Source organism: Motacilla alba, chromosome 12 (assembly GCF_015832195.1).
Source record: "Motacilla alba alba isolate MOTALB_02 chromosome 12, Motacilla_alba_V1.0_pri, whole genome shotgun sequence".
Taxonomy (NCBI): Eukaryota; Metazoa; Chordata; class Aves; order Passeriformes; family Motacillidae; genus Motacilla; species Motacilla alba.
In genome coordinates, this window is record NC_052027.1 from 11,907,264 (window position 1) to 11,922,225 (window position 14,962).

General features: G+C 61.5%; 1 protein-coding gene across 17 annotated transcripts in view; it reads right to left on the reverse strand.

Annotated features, from left to right (window-relative positions):
- Positions 1-3,211: 3,211 nt before the first annotated feature.
- The window catches only part of COL7A1 (collagen type VII alpha 1 chain), a 37,978-nt gene continuing 26,227 nt past the window's right edge, over positions 3,212-14,962 (reverse strand). For 11 of the 17 annotated variants that reach the window (XM_038149536.1, XM_038149530.1, XM_038149544.1 and 8 more), the window contains 46 exons: positions 14,848-14,883; positions 14,626-14,670; positions 14,386-14,457; positions 14,208-14,252; positions 13,994-14,056; positions 13,866-13,910; positions 13,544-13,579; positions 13,231-13,266; positions 13,002-13,046; positions 12,736-12,768; positions 12,515-12,577; positions 12,392-12,427; positions 12,205-12,285; positions 12,037-12,105; positions 11,918-11,953; positions 11,780-11,821; positions 11,584-11,628; positions 11,393-11,437; positions 11,242-11,277; positions 11,058-11,117; positions 10,806-10,931; positions 10,605-10,676; positions 10,354-10,389; positions 10,043-10,102; positions 9,837-9,881; positions 9,726-9,761; positions 9,565-9,600; positions 9,416-9,472; positions 9,115-9,186; positions 8,792-8,863; positions 8,669-8,704; positions 8,506-8,586; positions 8,368-8,421; positions 8,108-8,161; positions 7,969-8,031; positions 7,804-7,866; positions 7,408-7,524; positions 6,975-7,052; positions 6,842-6,895; positions 6,594-6,642; positions 6,403-6,516; positions 5,940-6,029; positions 5,506-5,589; positions 5,294-5,413; positions 4,471-4,650; positions 3,212-4,360 (listed from right to left, as the gene is read on the reverse strand). In XM_038149536.1, the coding sequence (XP_038005464.1) occupies positions 4,311-4,360; positions 4,471-4,650; positions 5,294-5,413; positions 5,506-5,589; positions 5,940-6,029; positions 6,403-6,516; positions 6,594-6,642; positions 6,842-6,895; positions 6,975-7,052; positions 7,408-7,524; positions 7,804-7,866; positions 7,969-8,031; positions 8,108-8,161; positions 8,368-8,421; positions 8,506-8,586; positions 8,669-8,704; positions 8,792-8,863; positions 9,115-9,186; positions 9,416-9,472; positions 9,565-9,600; positions 9,726-9,761; positions 9,837-9,881; positions 10,043-10,102; positions 10,354-10,389; positions 10,605-10,676; positions 10,806-10,931; positions 11,058-11,117; positions 11,242-11,277; positions 11,393-11,437; positions 11,584-11,628; positions 11,780-11,821; positions 11,918-11,953; positions 12,037-12,105; positions 12,205-12,285; positions 12,392-12,427; positions 12,515-12,577; positions 12,736-12,768; positions 13,002-13,046; positions 13,231-13,266; positions 13,544-13,579; positions 13,866-13,910; positions 13,994-14,056; positions 14,208-14,252; positions 14,386-14,457; positions 14,626-14,670; positions 14,848-14,883 (2,868 nt within the window). In that variant the 3' untranslated portion in view covers positions 3,212-4,310. Of the gene's footprint in view, positions 4,361-4,470; positions 4,651-5,293; positions 5,414-5,505; positions 5,590-5,939; positions 6,030-6,402; positions 6,517-6,593; positions 6,643-6,841; positions 6,896-6,974; positions 7,053-7,407; positions 7,525-7,803; positions 7,867-7,968; positions 8,032-8,107; positions 8,162-8,183; positions 8,253-8,367; positions 8,422-8,505; positions 8,587-8,668; positions 8,705-8,791; positions 8,864-9,114; positions 9,187-9,415; positions 9,473-9,564; positions 9,601-9,725; positions 9,762-9,836; positions 9,882-10,042; positions 10,103-10,353; positions 10,390-10,604; positions 10,677-10,805; positions 10,932-11,057; positions 11,118-11,241; positions 11,278-11,392; positions 11,438-11,583; positions 11,629-11,779; positions 11,822-11,917; positions 11,954-12,036; positions 12,106-12,204; positions 12,286-12,391; positions 12,428-12,514; positions 12,578-12,735; positions 12,769-13,001; positions 13,047-13,230; positions 13,267-13,543; positions 13,580-13,865; positions 13,911-13,993; positions 14,057-14,207; positions 14,253-14,385; positions 14,458-14,625; positions 14,671-14,847; positions 14,884-14,962 lie in introns of those variants that run through there. The other 6 variants (XM_038149542.1, XM_038149541.1, XM_038149540.1 and 3 more) reach the window with 6 other exon arrangements.

The following is a 14,962-nucleotide window of genomic DNA, read 5'->3' on the forward strand; positions in this document are numbered from 1 at the left end:
AGGGGCTGGCTCCGCTGTTGGCGCAAGGTCTGACACCCCTCATGTGGAATTTAATGACCTCCCGTGCTGGCCCTGCCTGAGCACATGCCCTCACAGCATCTCTGGAGAAAAGGGTCACAAAATGGGAGTGCCAAGGGGTGCAGAACAGGTATAAAGCACAAGCTGTGTTTGATGCCACATTTTATTGTGCGTGCTCACTCAAAACTCTGGCTTTGAGGCTTGGCCAGGCTTTGTGCAGGATTTTGTGTGCTTCAGTCACCCAGAGAGAAGAAGCACCCGGGAAAAGCTGCCTGGCTGAATGCAGAGACATCCTTTGGAGACATCTAGGTGGTGGATGAGCGGGGAGCAAAGCCAAGCATAGAAATCCCTGTAGTGCCTGGGGCTGGGACCAGCTGTGCTCAAGCACTGGCCAAGGTAAACCCAGTGTGTTCTCCAGTGGTGCTGAGGTGAGAGTTATTAAACCAAATCCTCCCAAGGCTGCTGCCTGTGCCACGAGCACTGGCACCAGGGGGATGAGGTACCACGTCCAGTTCCCTGCAGACACACGGATGCTGCTCCACGCCTCCCTCTGCGAGCGCCCCGGACAGCCCTGCTCCCTCTGCAGCCCTGCTAGATCCCAGCCAGGACAGCTCATCTCCTGCGCCCCAGGCGGGCCATCAGCTCGGCATTGGCAGCTGCCTTGGCCTGCAGTTCCTTCTCTCTGGCCAGCTCGAGCAGGATTTTCAGTAAATGAGTGTGGACATCGAGTGACAGGGACACCTTCCTCCCCTTTTTCCTGGGAGCTGCTCTCTTGGTGGCTGGGCTCATCAGCCAGGGCAGGGCTTGTCCTTCTGGTCCCTCTAGCAGTGCCAGGCTGGCTTCATCCGGATGAGATCCTGCCCCAGAGCCATCGTCACCCCTCCTCATTTTGGAGAGACCTGGCAGCATCTTGTCATGGCTGGTGCTTTCCTGCCTCATCAGCTTCCCTCCATCCACAGCCTGGGGGGCTGGGGAGAGCCACTCAGGGCTCGGTCCCTTCCAGGCTCGTGTTGGCGTTCCGAGGAGCAGCAGGAAGGAGAGCAGCGTCCCGCCTCGCAGTGTGGCCCGGGGTGCCTGTGGGGAGCACGTGGCTTGGCTCTGAGCATCACCCCCATCACCCTGTCACTGCCCACAGCCCCCCAGGCAGGACACGTCCCCACCAGGGTGTCACCCACAGACTCCCTGCACCAGCTGGTGGGGCTTCACCCTCCTTTCAGGAGCTCTTCATTATTCCACCCTGATTTTAAGCCGTGGGAAGTTTTGGGGAGGCTGAAGGGGACATGGGGAGCAAATCACCTGGGTGTCCTTGTCCTTTCACACAGCCCCCGGCCAGATGCTAGCTGCGCCCTCAATTTCACACCCTTCAGCCCTTTGTCACCCAGGGAAGGAGACAATCCTGCTCAGGAGGGTGCCTGCCAGGATACTGTGGCTGCTCCCCAGCCCATTCCTGCCCTTTGGCCAGGGAAATGCCTGGGGTTTCAGGGCTGGGCCATGGAGCTTTCTTCCTCCTACGCCTTCCCTGGCAGATGCCATTCCCCGCTGTGTGGCTGGGCTCTCTGGGGCAAAAGCCACCCACCAAGGAGGGACACGAGCCACTTGGACTGGAATACACAGCATACTGGGGCAGGAGACTGGCCACAGGTCCTGAGTTGTGTCAAGCCTCGGACACTTTCTCCACCCCATCCCTCACCCTGGTCACAGGGAGGGCCCCAGGGACTGCAGGATGCTGTGCTACAGGGCGGGGGTCAGGGTGCTGGGATGTGGGGTGGGGGTCAGAGCAGGTGCAGGGACACTGCTGTTATATAGCAGCAGTTATATAACTGTTATATAGCTGCCTCTCTCCAAAATCAGTCACCCAGCAGAGTATGTCTGGGGTGCAATCCTTTGGAAAGTACCAGAATAGGCAGCCAGAGGCAGTTAACTTGCTGCAAAATTAGGAATGAAAAGCATCTAACCCCCTGCAAACTATTTCCCAGCTAAAACCCCCTGAAAAGCACCACTGAGGGCACAGCCTCACCATTTGCAGCAGGTCCTCGTCTCCTCGATGTTCAGGCAGTGCTCCCAGGGCGCAGGGACCACAAGCTGGGGATTTGCTCTGCTCCCTGCCAAGCCCTGGCTCTTATCCTGTCCCAGCTCCACCTCTGACCCGCAGAGGGGGTGACAGTGACAGGGGGAAGGTGGGGGGGCGGCGTGTGGAAATGTTTTTAATACATTTTGCCTAATGGCAGATGAAATCATCCCAGGATGTGGGTGGGTGTGTGGCCCCTTGCAGCTCCACCAGCTGCGTTTGGAGGGGATTCCAGGAACCTGGGACAGCTCAGCCGTAATTGTTTCATGTTTGACTTGCAAGATGTTTTTTCTCCATCTAATTAGGCCTGCCTGCTCCTGTCAGGCTGGGTAATCACTTCAGGGAGGGAGAGAACATGCATATTGCTGGGATCATGGGCATTGTTCCTCACAAGGACAGCTCCTGGTACCAGTTTGGCACCGTGTCCTGACAGACTCCCTGGCCACATGGAGGACATGTCTAGAGACACGTCACCTCCCTGCTGTGCCAAACCCGAGCACTGCTTTGGCCACTGGTTTGCAGGATGCCAGTGGTTTGCAGCTCACTTTAATGCATTTCAGCTGGGACACCACTGGTTTGCAGGCTCCTGCACCAGTCCAGCCTGGCCCAGCTGCCCAAGGTGGGTAGCAGCCTGTAGGCATTGCTGTGGGGTGAGCCCTATATAGAAGGGTTTCGCTCCAAAGTTGGCCCCTTAGGGAGTGTGGGAGCATCCCAAAGGCTCTTAGGCTGGGTGGGCACCACAGGAGATGAGTTGTGGGTGCTCAGCCCCATGGGCTGGCCAGGACCAGGGCCAGGACGTGCCCAGGGTTCAGACCACTGGGGCTCTGCCCACCCCCGTGGTCTGAACTGATGGGTGACCCATCCTGTGCCACCCTCCCCAGGACAGCAGGGAACAGAAATAATGCCAGCTTTGTTCCTCCTCCCAGGGACAGCCAGGAACTCACACCCAGTAGCCAAAATTAGCTGGCAGCACTGATTCACACAGTACATCATGCAGCACCACAGACCCACGTGCTGACACGTCAGGGCCTGCACAGGGGGTCACGGCCTGGCTTGCATCAGCTGGGCACGTGCTGGGCACAGGGACGGGGCACTGGGCCCCCTGGAAGGGTGAGGAACGCCAGCCAGCACTGCCAGCACTGGGCAGCTGGAAAGGGCAGCCCAGCTGGCAGGGGCAGGGGGTCTGCCTGACTCAAGAGCTGTCCCCAAACTCCACAGGCATCTCCAGCAACGTGCCAAGAAGTGTGACATCTCCCTGTGAGCACAGCTTTATTACACATCCCCCTGCATTGGTACACATAGACATTTGCTGTATATAAAATACACAGAGAACAGCAGGACGTGTGGGGGTCACAAAGCCCACCTGGCAGCCCTGGGGCTTTGGGGCAGTGAAGGGCATGTCCCTACCCAGCCCTGGGGGTAGGGGGAAGCAGGGGCTGCAACATCACTTTCACAAAGCCTTTGAGAGTAAGTGTGGGCGTGCAGGAACCGCTTCTAACATAGCACCATCCTCAGGGTTTCCCTGACAGGCCTGGGGGTGCGGGTGAGATCCCCCAGATTAAAGCCAGATGTGCTGCTGGCAGACGTGTGAGCTGGAGGGTAGCACATGGCAAGAGCCTCCAGTCTCTCCACAGGTCATTGCCAAACCATTGCAGCCACAAAAGGGGAACTGGGCCCTAGTTGAGGTTAAGGTGAAATTTATTCAGATGGAGCTCATAGCAGGGTGGGGGTGAGGGATGTTGTGCAGGGAGGCACTGCCTGGCACAAGGATGTGGGCAGCTCTCCCAGCAGAGAGCAGGGAGCAGAGAGGGAGTTTGGGGATCTGTGGGGGGCAGGAAAGGGTACAAGGGTATTATGGGAGGGGAGGGAGCCCAACTATGCCAAGTCCTACCTCTGCTTCCAGAGAGAGGGAACGGGGCTAAGAACCCTTCTCTTGGCAAAAAATAATTTAAAAATCAAAATGAGAAGAGCCCAGTGGGAAAGGAGGTTCAGAGCCTTGGTGGGAGGCAGTTTCCCATCTGACATAAATTTCACCTTAATGACAATAGACTGATATGAAATGAAAAACCCATGAGCAGCATAAAGACAGGTTAGAAATAGCACCAGGTTCCTGCTGGGGCTGGTGGGTATATGGCTGCTGCCACCACGGGCAGCCCAGCCCTGGCCGGGGCAGCAGCTGGGCCCCAGTTCCAGGCAGCCCTGCCTGCCGAGACACTGCCTGCACCTACACCTGTGGCTGCCCTCCCTCCTTGCTGCCGGCCCTGCCACGGGAGCCTGTGGAGAGAAGCGAGGTGCTGTCAGAGCTGAGCTGGGGACCAGCACTGTCCCCCCAGCTCCGCATGCGGACGGCACAGGGTGGAGATGCTGTGCCAAGCCCTGCCTACCTGCCCCCGGGCGCTGCCCGCAGCGCAGCTCGCACTCCTCCTTGCTGTCGAAGCGGTTGGGGTTGCCCTGGCAGCCGCTGTAGACGAAGGGCCGGCACTCGGTGACTCTTTGGTTGTAGTACCAGCGCAGGGTGTAGCGCTGGCACTGCCCCTCGTCCAGCGGCAGCCTGCAGGGCTCAGCTGCGGGACAAACGCTGCTGGTGAGGGCAGGCACGGGCTGCCAGACCCACGTGGCAGAGCAGGGGAAACCCCAGAAGGGCAAGGCTGAGCATGGGAAGGGTTTGGCTGGAGGAGATGTCTCTGTGCTCTGCCCAAGTGCTGGAATTGAGGGCAGGAGACTCCACTCTGTCTCCCGGGAGAGCTCCCAGCAAAGAGTTGGGAGATAGGTGGCATGGGGACATGATGGCCACAGCACCCCTTGAAAGGATTATAGAGGGACTCTCCAAAGGCTGCTGCCACGGGGGCTTCCCTGATCTCCTGGGGCCTTTGGGATCCATCCTGTGGCTCATGACCAGAGCACAGGAAACCTGCCAGGGCAGCAGGTGCCACCAGCCCAGCACACCACCCATCACTGCTGGTGACGGCTTCGGTGAGGGGGATAGAGCACAAGGTCTGCATGGTGTGGGCAGCACAGTGATAGAGAAGGTGCAAGCCCCCCAGGCACCAGCAAGAGGGCAGGAAATCCCAAATCCCCCCAGACAGATGGCACAGGGACCCACTGCCCAGCTGGATGTGAAGACACCACCCCAGCAAAACCCGGGGCAGCTCCATGGTTTCCCCCAGTAGCTTAGCTCTGAGTGCCAGGTGAGTGCAGGGAATTCACCATCCACTGTGGGCTGCTCCAGGCTGTCCATCTCTGGGACCTCATCGTAGTCATCCTCCTCTCCATCCATGCTGTCATACATGAGGTCATCATTGTCAAGCATGATCTGCCTGTCCTGCCCTGGGAGACAGAACCACACATGAGCAGTCCTCACCACACACATGGAGCACAGAAAAAGGGGGTCAAGGACTAAAAGCACAGGGATGACACACCCTCATCCTCCTCAGTGTGTGACAGCTTGAGCACAGGGACTACGTGAGCGCTGCCTGCAAGGAATGGCTGAGTGGAGAAGGACCCTGTCAAGGGGACACAGGCATCAGGGAAGAGGCAAAGAAGTCTGGGCTGCTTTCCCCTTATTTCCCAAGGGAAAACCACCCCTTTCAGGTGTGGAGCAGTGCAGCACTGCCCAACCCTGCTGCAGCCTGACAGGGTACATAGACAGGGATGGTGGACCCGGAGATACCCCCTCCTCTCTGTGCAGCACAGACCAGGGCTGCCATGGGAGCTTCTGCAGGAGGCACAGGCAGGGGATACCCAGAGAGACAGCACCCACTCGGAGCCCAGCAGGACAGAGACAGGGGAGGCCACAGGGAGGCACACATGCCCATGTCACCAGACCTCACAGATCCTCCAGACTCTCCATCACCTGTTTGGTCATGCTCGCTCTCCTGGCGGACGATTCTTCCTGCTCCCTGGGCCGAGTGGAAGCTGCTCCTGGCCTGAGCCCCCCAGCCTCCTTGGAGAGAAAGCACCCACCTCATCCCAGCCCACCCCTTGCCTCTGTCCCTCCAATCCCACTCCTCCAGCCTACCCTTCCCTCCAGCACTGCTGACCCCTGCAAGACCCCCTGCTCCAGCTCTGACTCCTGATAATAGATGGGGTACAGTTCCTGTGATCCCCTCAACTGGCCAGACCCTGGCAGCACCCAGACCCCACTGGCACCATCCTGAGCCAGCTGCCCCCGGGGATCCCTGTGCCATCACTTCTGCCACACACCATCCCTTCTCCCTGTGCATCCCTTCTCCCTCCCATCCTCACTGATGCTGCCCCTGACTGAAGGGTCACGGAGGGAGCCAGCCACCTCCAGCTCCCCAAAACCAGTGGCACACCTGGGTGCCAGGGCTCCTTTTGTGCCACACGTGTGGGGCGGGGGGATAGGAAGGAAGAGCTGCAACCTGAGTGCTCACGTGAATCCTGATGCCGTGGAAAGTGGCCACCACAGGCTGTGGGAGAGACAGGGTGGGGTCAGGGTCAGGGGGTGCAGACCCCCAGCCCCAGGGCAGCAGCGGGGGATGCTCACCACAGTGCTGGCTCATCTCCTGCCTGACGAAGGCTCGGATCTCCTCCTCCTGCCGGGCACATGAAGGGGCAAGGGTAGTAATGGGGGATGGTGCAATTCAAGAGGAGGAAAAACCCTTTCCCCAGGGTCTAGCAGAGCCCAGAGGTGGGCAGCCCCTGCCTCAGTGGCAGTGGGATGGATCCTGCACCCTTCCCACCCCAGTGACCTGAGTGCCACGAGCCTATGCTGGCTCCCTTCTGGCTCCTTACCGTCATGCCTGGCTCTCCCTTCTCCCCACGGAGCCCGTGGGTGCCAGGACTGCCCTGGGGACAGCAGAAAGGAGGTGGGAAGCTGGCCCTGGCTGGAGCTCATGCAGGCAGGGCCAGGCACCCAGACACTTACCTGCTCTCCTCTCTCACCAGGGATGCCAGGCATGCCACGTGCACCCGGCACTGACTGTCCAGGGGGGCCTCTCTCCCCCTGCAAAGGACACGTGCTCAGGATCTGGCTGCTGGGTGCTGGAGTCTCTCTGCTCTGCCCAGCACCATGGAGGTGCTGCCTTCCCCATGCCTGCACCCCAGGGATGCCAGTGCCGGTGGGGATGGGGACAGGCCCAGCCCAACTCAAGGACAAGCAGGGTTCCAGACTCCTCCCCTCAGACTCCATCCCCTGGGCAGGGGGGCACAAGGGAGGAACCCAAAGCCAGCGAGCTGGCAGGGCAGGACAGAGCTGGGACATGACTCCAGATGCCACCCACCCCTCACCCACGAGGGGGACTGGGCCCTCCCATCCTCACAGCCCCAGAGGGGAGCAGTCACCTGTGGTGAGGACTTACCTTCTGGCCCTGCATGCCCTCAGGACCTCGTGGGCCAACGCTCCCTGAGGGTCCAGGGGGGCCAGGAGCACCGTCACTGCCCCGGGGACCAGGGCTACCCATAACACCCGGGGCACCCTGGAGAAGAGCAGAGGGTGAGGCCAGGGGTGTCAGAGCCCCTGACTTCAGAGCAGATGCCATGGACATCGTCTGACCCCACAGCTGGGCATCCCCAAAAAACCAGCACTGGTGCCTTCTTATAAAGAGCAGGGAATTGTGGTCAGTTATTGTTTAGTGACATAATTTAGAGCAGCACGGAATGACTCTTCTGGGAGTATCAGGCTCTGATGTGCTTCCAACCAAGCTTGGTAAAGCAATGTGGTGCAATGCATCCCCATCCCTTTCCAGCCTGCTCACCCGGTCTCCTTTCTCCCCCTGGTCTCCTTTGGCTCCCTGCTGCCCGTCAAACCCCCGGTCACCCTGCAAAGAGGAAGGGACAGGCAGCAGGGGACACACAGTGGGGGGCAGGCAGCGAGGGGATGAAGTGCCAGCACAGCTTTTCCCAGCACTGCTCTAACCTACCTTGGGTCCCATGAGCCCTTCCTTTCCAGGAATGCCTGGTGGCCCTGACAGACCCAGCTCTCCCTGGGGGACAAAGCAGATGTCCATCAGCCACCAGCCATGCTTTCCTGTCCCACCCTGCTGTCAGAGCGGCGCTTACCGGCTCGCCTTTCCTCCCTGACAGTCCCGAGCGCCCTGGGATCCCTGGCTCTCCCTACAGCAGGCAGGAGAGAGGCAGAGCAGTCAGTTCTTCACCCCTCAATGCTCCCCCCAGAGCCACAGGCAGAGGAGGGGACCCCATGGCCCTGTCACGGGGTGAAGGTCTGGCCTCAGCCATCTTCCCGCTCTGGCTGGCTGATGGAGGGGATCCGAAGGGCCACAACCACAGGCTCCTGCAGCACCCTACAGGCACCCACTCACCTTCTCGCCCTTGTCCCCATTGAGGCCACAGGCACCTTTCATGCCCCGGTCACCCTGCAAGGATGGGAAGTCAGAGCCATGCCAAGCCAGCACTAGTCCTGGCCAGGAGAGCACTGACAGCCAGAGAAGCCAGCCCACCTTGAGGCCACGCATGCCCAGGGGTCCCATGTCCCCCTTGTCTCCCCGGGCCCCGGGGATGCCATCGCGGCCAGGCTGACCCTGTGGGAGAGCACACAGCGTGACGAGGGTCTGCTCCTGCCCTGCAGGGGGGTGGCAGGGGCACAAAGACACAACCCCTCACCGGCTCGCCAGGCTCTCCCGGTGCTCCAACCTCTCCCTGGGGAAGGCAAAGGCATCAGTCAGGGCAGGTGAGGGGGAGGGTGCCACCAGCATCCCCCAGCCGAGGGGCTGCCCAGCTTCATACCTTCTGCCCGCTAGGGCCACGTGCCCCAGGGAAGCCCATGGAGCCCTTCTCTCCTTGTTCACCCCTCGTGCCCTGTAAGCAGAAGCCCAGATCAGCACAGGCCAGGAGGGAGAGCTCCATCCATAGCCACTGCATGGCCACAGCACAGCCACGGTCACCTCTGAGGCCAGGTCTGCCAGGTCGCCTGGCACCATGTGGCCAGCACATAGGGCACAGGGATGCTGTCGTGCCCTGCTTCCTCTGTCCCTTGCCCTGTCAATAGCCCTCCATGATCCCCAACCCAGCAGCTCCCAGCCCTGCACAAGTTCCCCCCAGCCCTGTACCTTCTCTCCAAGCATGCCTTGCTCCCCCTTGTCCCCCTTGTCCCCTTCTGTGCCCTTCAGGCCACGCTCTCCCTGCAAAGGAGGAAACACAGGGAGGGGTCAGGGAATGAGGAGAAGTTCAGACATCAGGGTGGGGAGGACAGACTCCTGTGGGAGCGGGAACATGGGGGTCTGTAGGGTGGCTGAAGGAGAGGGGGCAATGCACTCTGCAAGGGAAGGTCCCTCAGCAGGGAAAAGCTCCTCCAGCTCTTCCCAGAGGGACAGGAAGGATGGGGAGAGGAAGGACAGGGACAGCTCTTACCGGCTCCCCCTTGCTGCCCCGTGCTCCTGGCGGTCCCTCCACCACCACAGTATCACCCTGTAGACCCAAAGCAGAGAGAGAGGTGGGGGTGAGAAGCGGGGCCAGGGCTGCTGCCCGCCTTCCCACTGCCCCCCGCCCCAAGGACTCACCTTGTCTCCTTTGGGTCCTGGGGCCCCAAGGTCTCCCTGTGAGGAGGAGGTGAGATGCTGCGAAGATGTACAGCAGGGACCAGGCAGCACTTCCCTGGGCACCCCTGTACCTGGAGGTGCATCATTCTCCCCTCAGCCCCTCAGTCTGCAGAGTCCCTTACCTTGTCCCCACGCTCCCCGCGGTTCCCAGGCAAGCCCTGTGGGGGACAAGAGAGGTGTGCTCAGAAAGAGATCACCCAGATCAGGGTGCAGCTGAGGAAGGGGGTACTCACTGCTGGCCCACGATCCCCTTCTGGCCCTGGGCGCCCATCCTCACCCTGCAAGAAGGAAGGGACATGAGAAGGGGGTTGGAGGCACCCCAGCATCACCCTACCCCAGGGACAGCTGCAGCTCTGGCTCAGAGACCTGTCAGGCCTGGCACTGTGAGCCTTCCTGTCCCTGGCTGTGGGGACACAGGGGGGACTGTGGCAGTACCTACCCGTGGTCCCGGGTCACCACGTTCACCTCTGGGTCCTGGCAGCCCAGCCCCCGGCGCACCCTGCCAGAGGAAGGCAAGAACTCATCCCCATCCTCACTGCCCACAGTTCCTCCCAGCCCTGCCAGGTACCCCCCATGCCAGGTTCACCCCACAGACCCCACCACCTCTTTGGGTGCCCAGCACACAGGAGGCTCCCATGTGCCACCATCCAGAGCGGGCTCAGCACCCTCAGGGGTGAGGTGGCTGCAGGGACCCTCCACAAGAGAAGCAGCCTCCCACCTCTCATGCTATAGAGCTGCCCCTGGTCCTACCTTGTCACCCTTCAGGCCAGGGGCCCCTTGTATGCCCTAAAAGAAAGGAGAAGGGTGAGCAAGCCACGGGAGGAAAGCAATGCCAGACATGTAAAACATCCCTGAGACCCCCACCACGGCACTGCACACTCCAGCAACAGCCTGCCCCAGGGCCCCGGGAGGTGCCAGCTGGTCCCTGCCAGCCTTTCTGAGCCAGCAGGGCAGCCAGGGCGGAGCCCACACCCCCAGGAATGCTGTGGCACCATACTCACGGCCGGCCCTGGGGGCCCCACAGGTCCTGGTGGTCCAGCGGCGCCATCCCTGCCTGGAAAGCCGATCAAACCCTGGCAGGGAGAAAGCAGGGAATGGGCAGAGGCCGGGAAGCAGTGGGGCTTGCAGGGACCTCACTGACACTGCACAAGGGTCCAGGGTCACCAGGACCAGTGATGCCACATTCTGGTTGTAGTCTTTACCCTCTCTCCTGGCGGACCTGGAGGGCCAGGCTGTCCATTGTCCCCTCTCAGGCCTGGCTGTCCTGGCATCCCAGCAGTGCCTGCTAAGCCTGGGGGTCCTGGTAATCCTGGCAAGCCAGTGTCACCCTGAAGTAGGGAAATAAAAGATGAAACTCCTCAGGAGCGTGCTTCTCCTTCAGCCAGCCAAGCTAGAGCATCGCTGGGGCATTAGGGACAGGATCAGAGCCAGGGTGACATGGGGACAGGGGTTACCTTCAAACCTGGAGGCCCATCCTGTCCTGGTGGTCCCCGTGCACCGACACCCAGTGATCCCTGCAAGGTGACAGAGAGCATGTAGCACATCACCTGGCTGGTGGGCACAGGGGTGCCAGGGCCATCGTGCCACCCAGAGCATCCCCGAGGGTGGGGGATCCCCCTGGGAGCAGGGGACACGTACCTTCTCCCCTTTGGCTCCAGAGGACCCCTTGGCTCCCTGTGAAGACACCAAGCCCCCAGGAAGACCTGGGCAGTAGGTGGCAGGGGCACAGATCCCAGCCCCCACCAGCATCCCAATATCCACACAGCACCCCAATATGCCTCCTACTCACATCTTCCCCAGGATCTCCTGGCTCTCCAAACTTTCCTGGCTCCCCCTGTCAGGGAAAAACAAGGAAAAAGCAGATGTGTGGGATTATGAACTGGAGGAGCAGAGGCAGCTGGATCCCCACACGGTGACCAAGCAGCCAGGAAGCTGAGGACCACACAACCCCTCCCCAGTGACCCCCAGGGCAGCGCTCACCTTCTCACCCTTGGGGCCTGGCAAGCCTCGGTCACCCTTGGAGCCCTGTCAGGGACAGCAGTGTTAGGGGAGGGGGCAGCCACAGGGCTGGCTTGCCCCTCAAAGGGCAAGGGTGGTGGATAAGGTTAATGGCAGGCAAAGGTCACTGAGGGGAGAGGAGGGTAATGGGAGTGTCAAGGTTTGTGGGGTGACTCACGGGCTCTCCCAGCAGCACACCCTCCAGCAGCGCCGGCTCACCCTGCAGGGCACACACGGGTGCTCAGGTGTGCCCGCTGTGGATGCCAGGGCCCAGCAGACCCTTGCCCAGCCCAGCCCTCACAGCCTGGCTCCTTACCTTCTCTCCCTTGGCTCCAGGGGGGCCGGTGATGGCCTGGGGCAGAGGACAGTGAGCAGGTGAGCAGGGCTGCACGGGGCTGCTCCCCGTCATCCTGGCCAAGGCAGCTCTGCACTCACCTGCCCTGGGGCTCCGGCATCCCCTGGCTCTCCCTTGGGACCAGCAGGCCCCGAAGGTCCCGGTAAGCCCTGGCACAAGTGGCACAGCCCTCAGCCTTAGCTGCAGACTAGCCAGGCTGAGCTGAGTGGAGGTTCCCCTGGCATGGGGCAGGGTGAGCATGCACGTACCATCTTCCCAGGCACTCCTGCCTCGCCGTCCTTCCCCGGCACACCATCCCTGCCCGGCACACCTGGCTTCCCGCTCTCCCCCTGCAGGCACTGAGAGTGGGCCTGGGGCGTGGGGGCCCTACAGCCCCCCAGGCAGCCCCAAGCACCCTCACTGATGGCAGCCAGATGTGGGGGACCACACACTCACCACTTGTCCCGGCAGCCCAGGGACACCCGGCGGGCCCTGCAATGGAGACACGAGCAGAAATCAAGCAGCATGCCAGGCACCAGAACAGCCAAGGGGTGAATTTGGGGTGCTCCAAATACGTACCCCTGGGCCAGGGGGGCCAAGGGGTCCTGGCAGGCCCATGTTGCCCTGGGGGCCAGGCAAGCCCTGCAATGGAAACAGACACATCAGAGAGGGGAGAGCACAGCCAGGACCTTGGCTGCCCCTGTGGGAAGATGTGTTGGGGTGGGACTGGCTGATTTAAGGGAGGCTGGATGGTTTTGGACAGCCAGGGGGGTACTGGTAGGGAGTGTATGAGTACTCACACGGATGCTGGAGCCAGGTTCCCCCGGATCACCCTGGGAAGAAGATGCTGCATCAGCCTGACCATCCCAACCACCCAGCTACTTTGGTCACAGGCATAACTTCATAGCTGGATCCAGGAAGGGGTCCAGCCAAATGTCCCTCCCTCCAGCCCAAAACTTCCTGAAATGTGCTCCTCCCTCCAGTCCCCAAATCTGGCAAGGCACCCTTTCCCTCTGCCAGGCTGGACATGGCAATGCTGATTGAGATGCCAGTGCTGTGGCCTTACCTTGGCACCAGCTGGGCCCTGGGTCCCTGGTGGGCCAGCGCTGCCCTGCAGGGGACAAAGGGACATTATTGGGGTGGTGCTCGCTGGTGGCACAGAACAGGGAGGGGGCAGCAGGATCACTCAGTCCCAGCAGTGTCTCCCCACCTCTGCTCCCTGGGGGAATGCCCACCCTGGCTGACATCAGCCTTGCATGACAGTCCCCTGCACGTGGTGCAAGGTGGCTCCTTACCGGAGGTCCTGGGGGTCCTGGGTCTCCCTGATTGCCCTGAAGGGAGGAAGAAATGGGATCACTGCAGAAGTGGGTTTTCCCCAGTGAGATCAGGGGGTGTCCCCAGGGAGAGCAGACCCAGGGAGTGCCAGCAACTCTTGTAAGCAACCAAGTAAGACAAGCCTGGACAGGTCCTGCTAAGACGCAGGGGGCCAAGGACCCAGCCCAGCAGCAGATGACCCCCATGGTTTCACCAAGCATTCACAGCCAGGGGCCCCTGGCCGTGTGCTGAGGTGGTGGGACACAGGGACATGGGAGACACACAGACACCTACCGGGCGTCCCAGCACGCCAGGAAAGCCTGGCAAGCCCTGCAAAGAACCACACCAGAGTCAGTGGACAAGCAGAAACCCAGCACCTCCACACAGCCCGGCCTGCCCCCCAGGGCCCGGCCTGACCCATTCCCAGTGTGTGGGACCCAGCAAGGGCACTTAGGAGGGGCAGGAATAGGAAGAGGCCCCCAAATCCCAGGCCCTGCATGGGGAGAAGGAGGTGAATGAGGCATAAACAGTCCAGCTGGTGCTGGTGGTGGCTGGTGTGAGACCACAGGAGCTCCCCCAGTCCCAGCCTGCATCTCTCCACCATGTCCCCACTCACCGGCTTCCCCTCAGGGCCTGCCAGCCCTCTCTCACCCGGGAGGCCCTGGAGCAAAGGATGGAGACAGGGATGGGGTCAGTGCCGGCAGGTCCAGGGCAGCGTCAGGCAGGGAGCAGTGTGGTACTCACCGGGCTGCCGTCCCTGCCCTTCTCGCCAGGCTCCCCTCGGTCACCCCTCGAGCCACCTTCACCCTGCAGTGGGGACAGGCACGGGGTCACAAGATAGGCAGGGACCTTCCCATGACCTCCCCGGGCTTGCCCACATCCAAAGAAGGGTGTGCCCAGCAGTGCCCTCACCCAGGGCTTTGCTCCCTTTTGACATGGGAGACTTATAACCTCAGACCTTGTCTCCTTTGGGTCCCCGCTCGCCCTCAGCTCCGGGCTCACCCTGTGTTGGGAAGAAGACAGACGCCATCAGCCCTTGCTGTCCCTCTGCCCCACCACCATCCTCAGCCCCAGCCCATGATGTTGCCCCAGCTTGGTTGTCTCGGCTGCCTTCTCCTTTCAGACCAGCCACACACCTTGGCTCCTTTGGGTCCAATGGGGCCGCGTTCGCCTGGGAGGCCCATCAGGCTGCCCTCCAGCACGTCCACCTGCGGGCAGGGCACAGTCAGGGCCAGCACCCAGGGCACCTCAGGAAGGATCCCTCAGGAGCAAAGCCCTCCCCAAGCCCCTGAGCCAAGGGACTGGATGTGGCCATCCATCCCCAGAGGGGCAGGCTGGCACCTTGACGATGGTCCCCAGCAGCAGCCATCACCTACCTTGGGCCCTGGGGGCCCTGGGGGTCCAGGCAAGCCATCCCTTCCCTGAGAAGCGCAGAGAAATAGGTTGAGTGTCAAAGGGCATGGGAGAGCAGAGCCTTCCTGGCATGGCCACTCCCGGCCTCCACAGGGCCTCTGTCTGCCCCACAGAGAGCCCTGCATCCCCTCAAGAGGGGCACAACAGGAGGGGATGGAGGGCACCATGTCCCTGTCCCAGCTCACCTGCTCGCCTCGGTCGCCCTTCTCGCCTCGGTCGCCCTGTGCAAACACAGTGGTGGCTGTCACAGGGCTATCCCCAAGCCCCTGGACCAGGTCCCCCAGACTTCACCTCACACCT